The sequence below is a fragment of the Gallinula chloropus genome, assembly GCF_964237585.1.
Source record: "Gallinula chloropus genome assembly, chromosome: 4".
Classification (NCBI taxonomy): Eukaryota; Metazoa; Chordata; class Aves; order Gruiformes; family Rallidae; genus Gallinula; species Gallinula chloropus.
The window spans coordinates 71,122,468-71,137,751 of record NC_140088.1 but is presented as its reverse complement, the minus strand read 5'-3'; the positions used below and the strand labels follow the sequence as shown (position 1 = coordinate 71,137,751).

General features: G+C 39.7%; 1 protein-coding gene across 1 annotated transcript in view; it reads left to right on the top strand.

Annotated features, from left to right (window-relative positions):
• Positions 1 to 15,284, top strand: part of PPA2 (inorganic pyrophosphatase 2) — a 31,728-nt gene that overhangs the window by 6,955 nt on the left and 9,489 nt on the right. Inside the window, exons 4-7 of the mRNA XM_084263716.1 lie at positions 2,470 to 2,523; positions 4,739 to 4,858; positions 7,242 to 7,328; positions 8,162 to 8,288. Of these exons, the coding sequence (XP_084119842.1) occupies positions 2,470 to 2,523; positions 4,739 to 4,858; positions 7,242 to 7,328; positions 8,162 to 8,288 (388 nt within the window). The remainder of the gene's footprint in view (positions 1 to 2,469; positions 2,524 to 4,738; positions 4,859 to 7,241; positions 7,329 to 8,161; positions 8,289 to 15,284) is intronic.

The window sequence follows — 15,284 nt, the reverse complement described above, 5'->3', positions numbered from 1 at the left end:
AAAACTGAAGATGACAGGAGTATGCTACTTTTCTCTTTCTGTCTGTCAGTCTGTGTTCTCCTTTCCACACCAGTGAATCCTGTCTCATCACAGTGAAAATGTGATTGCCCTATAAATAAAACTTTTTATTTTTAAATGTAAGCACTGCATGAAGTTATTAATCTCTTGTAAGTGCTTGTGGCAGCTTAGCATTAGAGAGAGTACTTTTGAGGATATTTTTTTTTTGCATACAAATTAATCTGTCAGGCTGTCACGTTTAAGACTCCTGACAATTCACGTTTGACTGATACCACAAATTATGAAGGCCTGGTCTTAGAACGGAGTTAAATCCAAGTGGTTGTGGTTTGGTGTAAGGTTTGGGGTGGTTTTTTTTTTAATTATTTTCAGTCGAGTTGTTGTCTAGCCCTGGTTTTGTTTGAGACCTGGAGTAACTTGACCAATTAAAGCTCAAAACCAAGATTTACAGGTGTCGTGGTTTTACCCCGGCTGAGAGCCGAGATCCACGCAGCTGCCTGCTCCCTAAAGGAAAAGAGCAGGGGAAGAGGAAAGGGGGGGTGAGAGGCAAGGGAAGGGAAAAGGAAGGGGCAAATAACCCCAAAACCAAGAAACTAAAAGGCCCGTGGGTTGGGATAAGGATAGTTTACTAAGATAACAGAAAGATACAATATAACAATGCTAACAGGACTTTAGAGCAAAAATATATGCAGCTGTTGATACACAATGCAGTTTCTCACTGAACCCACAGCTCAGGCCGTGCCACCCAGAGCTGTCCTGGAACCCGACGGTCCCCCAAGAACCGCGCGTCCCGGACCCGCCCTCAGCCTTCCTCCCGTCAGCCCCCGATAGCCTGGGCAGGACGTAACTGGCGTGGAATACTCTCTTTGGTCAGTTTAGGTCACCTGTCCTGGCTTCGCCCCTCCTTTCTCATGAAGAGCTGAGAAAGTCCTTGACTGTCTGACAGCAACTAGAAACATCAGGGTGTTATCAGCACTGCTCCCATTTTAACTCTCAAACACAGCATTCCATCCGCTGCTACAAATGAAGTTAACTCCATCCTGACCAAAACCAGGACAACAGGCCACTGTTAGATGTGTTCAGGAAAATGTACAGTGGTGTCTAAATGACAAAAATACAGGATTGTGGTGGAGGGCAAGACACTGTGTGTAATTCCAGGAGTAGTTTGTAAGTTTTCTGTAGCTACTAGTCAGAATCATTCTTTGACCAGTTTGGCAGTTCACTGAGAGTTACTTGTCAGTACTGGCTTTCATGCTGTGCATTTCTTTTTTTTTTCCCCAAATATTTCCCAGATGGATGTGCAGACTTGATTTGGCCCTCTTCCAACCCTTCCCTTACCTGCTGCTGCATGTATCTTGCTTTCTTCTGTCTGCTTCCTTTCTGTTGGCATCTTTGAGCATTCTTTTTGATTATTTTATCCTTAATTACAACGTTGTTAAAGAGTCAGTTCAAGTCTTCAGTTGGTATTTAACTTTTTCCTACAAATTTCTGCCCAAACATTTTGTCCTTCCTTTACTGTTGCCATTTTAGATACCAATGCATGTTTTCTTTGGTTATGAAGAGATGTCAGAGGCAGTGTGATACTTTGTTGTTATTCTGGTAACATAGGAGAAAATAGGTTGTAGGCTTTGCTAGGTGGTTTGGTGTAGTTACCTATTTCAATTAATACTCCTTGGTGATGCTTAACTCTTGACAGCTTCAGAAGAAGATATCTTACAGCAGTTACACAGTTTTCCTTTTGGAAAATGGCACTTCAACCTCCTCAGTAAGAAGAGTGTAGATTACTACTTTTTCTTTGAAAGCCTGAAAGATTACATGGTTAAGGTTTATCCTCACCACACCCCCCTTCTTAAAACAACTTTCACTTTGTGTTTATTAAGGTGGCTAACGTCATGTTGAGGCATCTGTGTCCCTGTCCTTCCTCTGCCATCACTTTGGGATTCGTTTTCTCTCACCTCAACTTGATTTGACCAAGAATCAGAATTGTCAGTGGCTATTGTGTTTGCAACAAGGCAAAAGAGGAGGGGCTGAAGAAATTAATTATCAGGGGCAAACAACTGTCCTTTCCAGTGCTTGAGGGAAGTTCACTGTCCCATAGAAATATCCAGTCCTCTGGATACTAGAGTGATCCACTGTCTTGTGGCAAATCATTCCATGGACTTCCTAAACATTTTGTGAAAAGTAATGTTGATATAGAAGTAAAAATCCTGTGGGTTTCCACAACTTGTAGTTGGTCATATTCAGAAAGAGATGGGGAGAGGATGAACCAAGGAAGTTGAATATCATTGTCAGGATCTAAATGAATTGTATGCAACAGAAAAGTTGCTGGAACAGAGACATGTCATGGCTGCTGCCGCTTAGTACAGAGGAGAGATCTGATTTTGTTGTAAAATACTAAATTACCAAGTGGATTTTGTTTTCAGTTCTGTCTTTTGTTTTTATTTTTTGTTTTAGGCCCTGTTCAATATGATTGTAGAAGTGCCTCGTTGGACAAATGCAAAAATGGAGGTAATTAAGAAAAATACTTTGAATATATAGGTATTTATGAAAGTTATGACAATGAACTGGTTTAAAGTATTCAGTTTAATGAAAATGCAGATTGTTCCTTGCTCATAAAATTTTCTGTGTTAAAAAAAATTTAAAGCTGTGCCTGTAGACACTTTCCTGTGATTATAAAAAGGGTTGAGGTTCTAATTTTGATTCCATTGCACAGCTGAGCACTGCTTCTTGACAGTCCTTTGACTGCAGAGTGTGGCATACCCACAACAGAGTCCTACTAGGTTGCTGGACATTACCCAGCCTTTAGTTTTGCTGTTGCTTGCTTATTGAGCATTTTCTTCAGAGGATTTAATTCCTGTCACTTCCACTTGTTTTAATTTTAGGGATGCTTCATGGATGTTAAAGAAGTTCTGTGGTTGAGCTGTTAACTATTTCTATTATTAAAAACAACATCAAAGAATTTCCTTATTCTGTTAGCTCAGAATTTTGTTTTCCCCTTTCCCTGATGCTGGAAAATAATTTGAACTGTGTTTACCACCACAGTTGTTCTGCAAGCAGAGTTGCCTTGGATATTTACCTTGTATTTTAAGATAATGCTTTACTGTGGAAGCTGAGTTTTTTTTTGCAGAGTTTCACTTTGACAGTGCTGTTCGAATTAATTTGGTAAAGCTCAAATTGCTCTCCTTCCCCTTTTCTTGGCATATTATGTCAAGGGTAGAAAAGTTTGTGGTCCTCTGTAGTTCAGAAATCAGTGGGTTTAGACTTTTCTGGCTTGATGGAGGAGACTAGATGTAATTCTCTGATCAATAACTTGTAATGTACTTGAAATTTCCCACATTAATTGTTAAGTCTTGTCTTGTCATTCTGTCATGGCAGTCCTGCAGTCCAGACTGTACTAAGATGCTAATACCAGGTCTTCTCTGCATCTCCGTGCTGAGATTCCCTCGTGGAATGGAGACTGCAGGAAATTAAGCCTCACTTTAGAATGAGTGTTTCCCACTGTTATATACCCAGCACCAGCTCTCCTGCTCATTGGTTTGTTGTATTTTTGTTGTTCTTCCCATGAGTTTACTGAGTGTGCCTTTCATGAGACTTTTGTGTGCTGTTGTCAGTTACTCCTCTTTGTCTTGGTTTATGCCAAGAAAAAGCATTGCTGAGCTCTTCTGTCAAAGTCCCAGGCATCATATTAGAGATCTTCACTGATAAGTTATGACCAGATGCAGGTAGAATCAAATGTGAAACCAGAAACCTGTGAACTTTGATCTCAGCTCTTGGGAAGCGTTTAGTTGTGGAATAAGTGCTGTTTGCAGTTTGGTGGTGATGCTCTAGGTAAATTACAAGTATGTTCTAAGTTGAATGTGGACTGAGGGCTGTGTGGTTAGGCATGCAAGCTATGTACCTACCACCTAAGCTGCTGTGTGCACATAGCCTGTAATAAATATAATTCCATTCAGTTGAGTCTTTGTAAGCAAGAACCAGGCTGACATGGATTGGGTTGTGGTGTGGAGTGTCAAAAGGATGGTTACAGTGGATGAGCTGATGTGTAGTAGGTAATTTACATGGCAGTGGGTTTGTATTCAAGGTTTTGGTGAGGATGATGACAATAATAAACTGTTCAGCTATAATTACTTCAATCCCTCTGTGAGTGCCTCTTTGGGAATAAGAATGCCACCTTCTAGTGCTAGCTTTTAAGTTGTTCCAAGTCTGAGTGAAGTTGGCATTTGGTGACTTATGCAGAGCTTGTCCTTACTAAAAAGCATTTGTATGCTAAGAGGTGATGGACAGAAGTGATGTGTGCAATAGGAGAGCAGTGAACAAGGGGTGAGAAGATGGTGAAACATTTCTCCTCTTGCTGTCAAAGCCCCTGTTGAAAGAACTTGTGCCACCATTTGTATGTCTGTTGAACCAGTACTATAAAGTGCAAGAGCTTCTAACTTTTCAGTATTTATGTTTGACCATGACAGTCTCCTTATCAATTTATGACTTCCTCTTCTACATTCATTTTTGTTTCTTGCGTACTTCACAACATTATTTAAAACCTTAATAAGCTGGTTTTTGAACATGACCCTTGAGATTTAGAGTAAGGCCATCATACTTTTAATACTTCTCAAACCACAAACACATGCTCCCAGATGGAGCTTTCTAACTGGTTGGGTGCAGAATTAATTGCTTTCCATTTTACCATTCTCTTTCTCTCTCTGTCTCTGTTTCATGACCTGCTTAGATTGCCACTGAGGAGCCGTTGAATCCCATTAAACAAGATATAAAGAAAGGCAAGCTTCGATATGTGCCAAATATCTTTCCTCACAAGGGTTATATATGGAATTATGGTGCCCTCCCACAGGTAACATTTTTGTTATAATGGTGAAAGTTTTCTGTCTTCTTTGTAAATTGCCTTGTAAATCTTGGTACTGCCTGAATGCAAATCAGATGCAGGAGAGATGTTTCTCTTTGATACATTTGTAAATTATAATTTTTTTTTTTCATGTTGAGCTTTATTGTGTCCATAAATTTTGATCAGAATTTGAGTGTGGGTGTAAATATGTGCTGTGTTTCAGGAAGAAGTTAAATCAAAAAGAAATCTCAAATCTTTAGGCTGCATCTCTGTACTGTAGTGACAGAATTGAACTGTCATTGGTCTGCCATTCAAGAATACTTTGTCAAGTAGCCCTTTTCTGCTGAAACAAGTTATTTTCTAAGAAAAACTGATTTAGGATTTTCATGTATTGCAGCATAAATTTTAATTGGGATTTCTTAATCCTGTTAACAAAGGGGAACACAAGAGCTGTTCTTTTTTAGGTTAAACCTCAACTGCCTTAGTTAACTTTTCTCCGAACTTTGAACTGAGACTTTACTGATTGTGACACATTCAAAACTTTGAGCCTTGAAAAAGCCCAACTAATGACAGAAATTTTGGGCACAATGAAAGGTTTTAAACTTTTTTCATTTCTGTGAATATAACACACTGGAGTTAAATTAGTACTGAAGTACAGTACTAATGATGGAGCTAGAAAGAAAGAATAATTTATTTTCTTTAAACTTAACTTGATAAGCAATGAAACTTTACTCCTAAAGATCATCTTATGCATGTGATCCCTGAAGAGGAGATAGCAGGCAGGTACTTTAGTATAGCAATAGTTCTTACTCAGTCAGCAGTCTCAGTAGACAAAGTTTCCAAGTATGTTTAGCTGGGAACCAGCAGTTTCATTTACTGTTTTGAAATCTGTGTGTCCCTTAGTACAAAGCCAAAATTAAACATTTGACTATTCCTTCTCAAAGTGTGTTATTTTGGACTGGTGATGCTTTTCTGAGAAGAAATGTTCATCTACCCTTGTTACCTTGTGAGTCAGTAAGGGCTGGAGATAATTATAATTTTTATACTCCATAATAACTTTGAAATACCAGGCTGATCATTATACCTCCCAAGTGCTGAAGTCTAGATGATACTCCAGATTCCTACTAGCAGATGTAACAAACAAAATCCAATTCACTGTCTCCATTATCACAAGAGGACTTTTCATCAGGATAAGCAGTTGCCAGAAGTTCAGCCCTAGTATATGGCTTAAAGAGATGTATTAAAACCAGTGGCTGCTGGTTTGTGCTGTGGAACAGAAAAGAAAAAAAAAATGACAGTAGGACTATCGTTGCAGGAGTTGCTGTAGTATCCAGAGAACAATCCTAGCGAGCTTTTCTTCTAACCTACAGGTAGAAGAGTACAACTGGGGAGGAGAATAGTACAGCTTCTAATAAAAAGCACTTCGAAAGAGTATTGGAAAAATCAGTTTTAAGTTTAAATTCTCATTTGACTCCAGCAATTTTTCGGTAATGATTCTGCTGCCTAAATACCTGAGCATTTGCTTTTTGCAGTTTTGCCTTTTAGTGTCAACAAGAAGTTTGAGGTGGAGGTTTGACTGTGGACAGCAGGAGCTGGCAGCATAGCTCCTTGGAAAAAAATGTTTTTCAATATCTTCTCAACAAAAACTTCATTAGACTCAAAATTATTGCTAGGAAAAATTCTTAACTTTGAACTGAGTTACTCATTGCTAGCCAGTAAGAGACAACTACTGGTTTTGTATTGGTTTTGGTAAAAGGAAGTATGACTTGGCTATGATTCTTTGCTTGTACAAAGCTCAGAGCAAGGATTTGAACTTGTCTCCTGGAGAAGCTTCTTTGGTCTCAAGCTGCTGGGAATATATGCATCTTAAAATACTCAGAAATGTTTCATATCTAAATCTAGAAACTTAAAAAAGCTAATTGGGTGCTGAAAAATGCATACCTAGGAGCTTGATTAGGTCAAAGCCTAGTCTGTTTTTGAAAGCAACTTACATTAGTGCCAGTATTTAAAGAGTACAAGAAGAATGTTATGATAGGATGTTTGAGCTTAATTCCACAACCTCGAGTAATCCCGAAAATACATATTCAGGGTCCTCTGATGCCTTAATCACTGCAGTTTGATTAAGCATGTCCATTGAGTCACAGATGGAGTTAATACTTTTGTTACTATGTCCTCAATAATCCCCACATTACTTGTCCTGAGTATGAATTACTCAGTGTCAGTCCATTGGCTGTTTGTTTGTTTGGGGTTTTTTTTCTTTTCCTATTGAGCAAGTCTGTTCTCAGAAAGCTGATGTTTTTACTGTTGTGTTTACTACTCTTAGTAATTTAGTAGTTAGACAAATTGTAATAGCAGATCAGCTGGTAACTGATAATTCTTCCTCTTTTGACAGACTTGGGAAGATCCAAACCATACAGATAAGATTACAGGATGCTGTGGGGATAATGATCCTATTGATGTTTGTGAAATAGGTTCAAAGGTTTGTCTTTATCAGAATTAATTTGATTTATCAAGGTTAATTTAATAATTTGGTAGCAACTTGTGGAAGAGAATGGCAGATGGAAAGCAAGAAAGAAACCCAAGGTACAGCAAACACCATTAAGAGGTATAGGGAAAAGGTTAGACTCACTGAAAGAAAATTCTACATATCTGGAAGCAGCAGAGAAAGGAGCAGTCCTCAGTGATGTCAAAGATGGATGAGTTTGGAAGAGGGATGTCTTGGGATTTTTTTATGTAAGGAGAAATTTATTTGGTGACTCTTTAAGATGGCTTTATTTGAGGAAAGGAACCAAACTTCAAGGGATTCAGAAAGAGTTACAAAGATAATATTATCTGGTTGCAAGAAGGTTCCAAAGAAAATGAAAAAGAGTTGTGCTTTTATTTTTGCAGAGCATTCGTGTGTACATACGAGCCATGGGAAAGGAACAGCAAGATACAAAGACTGAGAGTTGAGAAAGTAGAGTTCAGAGGCAGGAGGGAGTTTGAAAAATGAGTATGAGATGCTGTTGCCTTGCAGTTTGGGGTGAAGATCAAGCACATGTGTGGGAAGTAGGGAAGAAGAGAAGGAGAAATTTTCTACCTAGTTTTGTCGACTCAAATGCTGACTGGAGAATTGAGGGTTGAAGAACAGCAATATTGGGAGAAGGGCTAATAACGTTAAATAGATATGTACTGGGTTTACAATCTGTAAACATCTGTCTTGCAATTCTATTAGCTGTTGGTCACAAATGTAGTAAAACTATTTTGCCTATAAGGTAAAAGAGAAATTCCACGTAGTGTTTTCCAAGTCTTTGAAATTATGTTTTGTTTCAGATTCGTTCTTCTGGTGAGATTGTTCAAGTGAAGGTCTTGGGTGTTTTAGCTCTTGTTGATGAGGGAGAGACAGATTGGAAGATAATTGCTATCGGTGTGGATGACCCAGAAGCTCAGGAAATCCACGGCAAGTATTTTAACATTTTCTTACTGCAAGTTCTGCCAGCAACTGATAAAGTAGAATGGTCCCTGAGTTTAGGCCACCCAGGACAAGAAGGGGCAGAGAACAAAATGGGAAGACTTTTTAGTTTAAATCAGGTGCTTCCTTCAAGAAGAGCATATGTACTTTCACAGTAAGCTTTTGAAAAGGTTCACTCAGATTTTCAAGAGAACCTGTCATGCAGAAAGTCTTTTGACTTCTGAAACACAACTGCCTTAGAAAGTGACCTCTTGAAATTACAGGCTTATCTCCTGTGTAATAGTGCATATTTACCCACTCATATTATGTAGCACACTATTACTTTCCTTGTTGGAAGTTTGTTCCATTTATATTTTCAGGCATTGTGCTGCATTCTGAAAGGGGCTGTCCATTTCCAGTTTTTTGTCACTTGTAAGGGGTATTTCCAGGGTTTCTTGCCTGGTGGGAATGGTTAGGTTTCACCATTTAGCTGGAAAATTTGCAACCTAAACTGCTGATGCAGCTCACCATAATACCAGCTTTGATGATGACTAGCAGGACGGGGGAAATACCCTGTCCAGACTTGTCTTCCTTGTGACCATGGTTCAGGTATCTAAATAGAATGGAAGTACTAAAATGCATCTGTGGGAGTAGCGTGTGAAGTATAATTCTGCTTGCAGACCCTTTGTTCAGATGATACGCACATGGTAAATCTGTAGGGAGTTAGGTTTTCCCAGCACAGGTAAAGGGCTGTTAAAGGGAGGTTCCCTTCTTCAAACACGTGCAATTTGGAATCATGAGAATTAGTTGAGGTTTGTCTGAAAGTTAGTGATTGTTATGAGAGCAAAAACCATATATACACATATATACACATATAGGTATGTATGATCAGAGCCTGCTTTTTGTTGTTAGGGAATACCAAGGCAGAGTGGCCTTTCTGTGGGAATAGGGTGGTCCAGTAGCTCCTTAATGAATTGTGCTGCTCAGCCATTGAGGCCTTTCCCAGGTTTCTAAATGTGAAGTAAGTTACCACAGGACTGGCCAGTGGTGACTTCATTCTCAGTTTTCCAGAAAACTTCATTCTCAGCTTCCTTCCAGGTTGCTTTCACATGCAACACTACTTGGCTTGTGGGGAAGGAAGGGGAGAAGATGAATCGAGGAAAAGGAAACTCTTGGGTTGATGCTGATTAAAGTTGTAACTATAAAACCATAGTGTTTGGGACTCTTGAACTACTTTGACTTAAAAATTAAGAAGTTCATCTTAAGGAAATAGTAAGCAATAGTTTGCTCTTAATGTCAATATCAATTCAAACCTCTGTAATGTGCAGTGAAATGCAATGTGTCAGTTGTTAAAGGACAAGTAATTACCACATTATTTCTATACACTGTTCAGTTGAACTCTTACCTTTTTTATGTAACAATTTATGAGAGAGTTTAATCAGAAATAGGTGTGAGAGAACTTAGAAGGAGCCTGGGCTGGTTTATGCCACCAGGTTAAGTAGCTCTATTTGAAAGCCCTCTGGTTTGGTTTGGTTTTTTCAGGTAATGATTTATTTGTCAGATGTGTGTGTTTAGGAGGGGAGTAAGAGTTTTAGTCTTGTTAAAAAAACAACCAAACAAAAAAAAAAGGAACCTGGGGGGGAAAAAAGTGCAAACATTTGCTTATATATAGTTGATTCCTGTATGCCTCCCTTCTTAATGGAGAATAGGTCCACAACCTCAAAAAGAGAAATGGCCTTCTGAGGTTCATTGAAGTGTCAAAATATTTATTTGATTTAATATGGTTTCCCCTTGGGATTGGAATTGCAGTCCAGGATTTACAAAAGGAAATAAAAAGGAAAAAACCCAACCAACCAAACAAAACAACCCAAAACCATCTGCTTTCACAAAACATGACTAGCTTGTAGTGTTTAACAGCAATCCTTTTGCAGTCAGAAAACAAACAAATCTGTTTGAGTAGGCAGTACAATATGTCCTTCTATACTTGTTTTTCCCCCTTCCCAAAGATGTTAATTATTTCAGCATAAAGGGATAGCAGCCACAGATAAAAGTGGCATCTCCCTCAATAATTGACATGCCGCTGTGTTACGGTGGTAGCCTCCTAGGGAAAGATGAGGCTAAGTGTTGCCTTCTAAGTCTGTCCAGTCATTTTTGTATCGTTTGCTAAACATTTTGAATTGGACTGAGAATCATCACATTTGCTTTCAGCTCAGTATGTGCACAGTCCCCAGTGAACATTTGGAAAAGATAATTCCGAGACACCAGAGTGGTGATTACTTGCAAACCCCATCCAGAGCCCGCGCAGTGTGTTAACTCCTCTTGCTGCTTTAAGCACCCCAGGTACTCTGTATATTCTCCTTCTGGGATTGTGATCATTCTCATAAGTGCAATTGATTTTTCTGAGACTTCACAGAACTTAAAACTGAGCAGTCCCAACTTCTGAGCAATTCTCATTGTTTATTCATAGCACTCCACTGTACTGTGTCCTGCAGGCATTTATTGATAAATACTGGTTTAAATTGGAAACCCTGCCTAGAACTCTCTTTCACACAGAGCAGTGAGAAACTCTAGTTTACAGTGACAATACCCAGGGATGATAAGCAGTGCTTAGCACCTATTCAAGTGGGAACTGTGTTATCAGTGGAAATGGCAGGGGTTTAGTGTCTTTTTGGACTGACTTTGGGAGGCAATCGGTTTGAAATTATAGTACTTAATACTGGTGGGCATGGGGACAACCTTACTCCAAATACAAGCCCTATGTCAAATGCAGGGATCAGTAAGAGAGTCTCTTTTAGATTATATTTAATATATTGGAATTCACATAGATATCTGTGTGCTTGACAAGATTGGAATCAGAAAGTATGAGCAATGTTTTTGAACTGTTATTTGGTCTAAATATATATGGCATCTTCATACTGGACAAGAGGTTTTGAAAATCACTGAAAGCTGAAGCAGGAAGTGTTTGAAGCAGCTTATGAAAATTCAGATTTTCAGAAGGTAGTCTTACCATCCCTAAGCAAGTTGAACATATCATGTATGCTGCATGGCATTTTGGAGGTGATTTACTGGCCTGGAATCTTGGCAGCTGTTTTTTTGCCATCACTCACTGGAAAGATGCCTGGATACATTCAGCAGCAGTTAGTGATTCCTGCCGGCTTTGTTGCACTACTGTTTGCTGGCGCTGGTGTTGTTACCTGTGCTGGGTTGCCATGCTGCTTTTCCAATATGCAACTCAAGATTGGTTTTTTGAGTTAAGTGATCAAACCCTAAATGGCAAAAGCAAAGCATATTGCATACTTTGCACCATATATTATTATAGGCCCTTGCATGTGAGTGTATGCAGAGCAGCAGCAGAGGCCCTGAAAACCTTTGTTGTGGATTTCTGTAAGCATTCAATATAAAGAAATTAATTATCTGTACTGAGGCTCCCCTCCTACCCCCTTGCACCATGCTGTGCAAAATATACCAAATGCCTTTATATGGAATGTAGCTGCTGCTTCCTGTAAATGTTTATAAGATGTTATTAAAAACATATGTCCTCTCTTCCCACAGACCTTGTTTAGAAAGCTTGCTGCAAGCATGTTGTTTTAGCTTTGCTTGCAAGAAGTGGCATCTGTTGTTCTAAAAATGGTAGTTTTGTAGAAATGCTGTTGCTCTTTCTAAAGCCGGATAGAATTGGGATCTGCACTTTCATTGGCTCACTCCCTCAACAGAGCTAGCAGCAATTGTTTGTGCCAACCTCTAGAGATTTTCCTTATTGAGACTTTACTGCAACTCTTGATGTGATTAGCCATCTCTTTTTAACCCGTGGTGTTATTCACTTTGGTGCCCAGAAAAATGGGACCTGTGCTCATAATAAACTTGCAGTAGCCTGACCTTTCTGCTGTCTCCCTCTGAGCAGGGTGCGCTTGCAGAGGTGAAGCCACTTCAGGCCAGGTAATGCTTGCTACTGCTGTACTTGCTCAGCCCCTTTTGAGGGGAAGGGCTCTAAGAGAAGGCAAGCAGTTAGAGTCAGAAAAGTGTTGTAACAGTGTCTGCTGCAGAAAAGACAGCTTAAGTATTTTTAAATTATAATACGCAGTTAGGCTCTAGATATTAGTGCAGTAAATAGCTGTTCTGCTTATCTTCATCTTTTTCTTTGCTGCTTCTGTTTTCTGAGCATAATTTTCTCCATGTGCCCCTGTAGTCCAAAGATGGTGTTTGGATTTCAAAGTGGAGGACAAGCTGCCTTTCAGGCTTTTCTATGGCACCTTTTAATGAACAGAAGAGGTAGCTGTTGAGTGATGTGAGAGCTGCAGTAGTTTTCACTATGTTTTGTGCTGTGTGCTGACTCCACAGCAACAGAATCGATTTTTTTTTTTGGTTGCACTTTTCCTGCTGGTTACTACCAACTCCCATAATAATACAGATGATTTGGTGGTGGTTTTTTTCTTTAACCATTTAAGCTTTATTTTGTGCCTAGTAGCTGTCCTTCATAACAAAGAACAGTGAAGTGAAGGATGGGTATGAAAGGGAATAACATGCAGGGAACCAAGGAGATACAAAAACAACCAGTCCCCCTTCTTAAGTCCTCAAAACCAGAACATAGAGTAGCCAGTACTTTAGGGGTTATATAATGCTGTAACCTGATTCTGTATTTTGCTTAGGCAAGGTATTTTCCAGTAGAGAGTGTGTGAAATTCAGAGATGGTCACCCCTATCTTAAGGGGGTAATAAAAGCCTACCCAAAAGTCTGTTCTAATACTGGATCCTTAAAAAAACCATAAACCTTATAAATAAGGAACAACAGATGAGTAAGGGCCCAAGTGTCAGTTAACAGACAATAAAGCACTTGGATAGTTTTTATGGGAATAGGAGGCAAATAACCAAGTAGGAGGAACAGAGAAGCCAAGTTAGGAAAGACGTTTGCTGGAACAGGAACCAGAAAAAAAGTAGCGTCAGTCTGAGAAAGTATGCGTGAGTTTAAGTAGTGTTTGGAGATGGAGACCTGGAGTTCATCCACTGCTGGGAGCCAAGGAAATCTCTGTAATGGCCTCGTTTGGTTTACAGACTTGAGGAGATACTGTCTCTTCAACAAGTACTAGATACTGTGAGTTCAAACTACAGAAGAGGAGATGACAAGGGCTCAAGACGGGAGGAGAGATGTTGGGGAGAGAACGGGATAATTCACTGGAGCCCTGATTTGAATTGGAGCTGCAGTTTTACGGCTGCCCAAATGAAGCATCGTGTCTCCAACTAAGACTGCACCCTTTTCTGATTCCTTCTTGGTTGGTCTCACCCACACCAGTGAAAGGCTCCTTGTACTCTTAAACATGTATTCCAGCCTGTAGTACAGCCTTGTGTGCCCTTGCTTTTTTTCTGGGATTCTGCCAATGAAACTCCCTAGTCTTCTACAGGCAGATGGCCAGCAGCCAAGTTCAAAATGTGTTTTACTCAGAGTCCATAAACACGTAGCCCTATTAAGTGCAGTCAGAAGCAAAAATTTACATGGGGTTCTTCAAAGTTTTCTGGTTTATTCTTCGGGTAGTATGTGGAATTTGGGAGTGGCACCTATTAGATGCCTATGAACGCTCAGTTCATCTTCTTGGATAGGTTTGGCCTCACAGTTCAGGCCACATGTCACCTCTTTTGATGGTCTACAGAGAATTGAAAGGTCTGTAGCACAAGCTCTTTTCCCTTCTCTTGCTACTCTCTTTAGAAATACTTGAACTTAGGTTCACAGACTAGATTTTAAAAAGACATTTAGGCACTTGTTGGAAAGAATGTGACTAGGTGTCAATTCCGTGGACTAAGCAACTTTGAAAATTTGTTGTACGGGACTGGATAGGCAGAAGAGCATCCATCAGGAATCACTGCCAACCAGGAAATGTCAGTGAGTGAGGCTCATCTATGCAAAAAGAGAGTGAAGTAGCCAAGCAGTATGGAGAGAGAGCAAAAGGCAATCAGAAAGGGAGAAATGAAAGACTTGCAAAACACCGGAGTAGGAGAGTGACATCAGGGAATGTGGCCTGGGCAGAATGAGGTTATGAAATAGCTGGGGACCACATACAAAGCACAGCAATAGAAAGTCAACTCCCATTTCCATCAGAAGTGACTGTAGGAGGCAACTAGATAGAAAGAGGATTACATCAGCTACAAAAAGTTACTTGGCTTCTGGAAAGGACAAAATCCATTATTATATCAAAATCAATTAAAGTTGTATTGAATGCTTTTCCATGTAAACATTGCCAGAGAGTTAATTTGCCAAGGGGCTGATAGGACCACCTCATTGCAAGTGACAAGAGTTGGTAGTCTCACAGGACAACCTGCTAAAATTTGATATGCACAGCAGAAGTAAATGTTTAAGATCATGAACCGCATCTTTGCTGTAGCGCTATAGCCCTCGAGCAGAATTACTATGTGACTGTTCAGTCTCTGTACCGACTGGGGCAGTGTTCATCTCTGCCTCCCAAGGGTGTCTGTGCTGTTCCATCTTTGCACAGTAGGATTATAGAGGTAAAGTTAGAATTGGCTTATCACTCTGAGTATCGTGGGGTTATCAGTGGAGTTAGTGTTTAGTGCTCCTGGCACATATCTGTCTTGTACCTAATGGGCTGAATTTGAGAGCAAAGGGATGCCTTTAATATAACTTTGAGAAGTCAAGCCTGTGTTTTGTTTTGAGGTGCTGGTTTAAAAATCCATGTGCTGAAATTGTTTTTATTAGCTATTATTTCATTATCAAAAAATGCCTGTAGTCCCTGCAGTTGCGGGGGGGGGGGGAAATTGCTTCATTGAATAATCTAAGTATTGCAAGAGGAACCTTCTGAGATGAAAGCCTGTAAATACGGAATTTTCTTCTTCTCCTGTCAGAACTGTGGCCCTTTTATTCATTGTTCCTTTGGGTCTTAATTAATGAAGGGCAGGAGGCAACTGGCTTACCTGTTTAGTGTGGTTGTGAAATCACAAGATATCAACTATGGGCAGCTAATGTAATAAAGTGAAGTTCCCCAATGACTGTGAAAGTGCT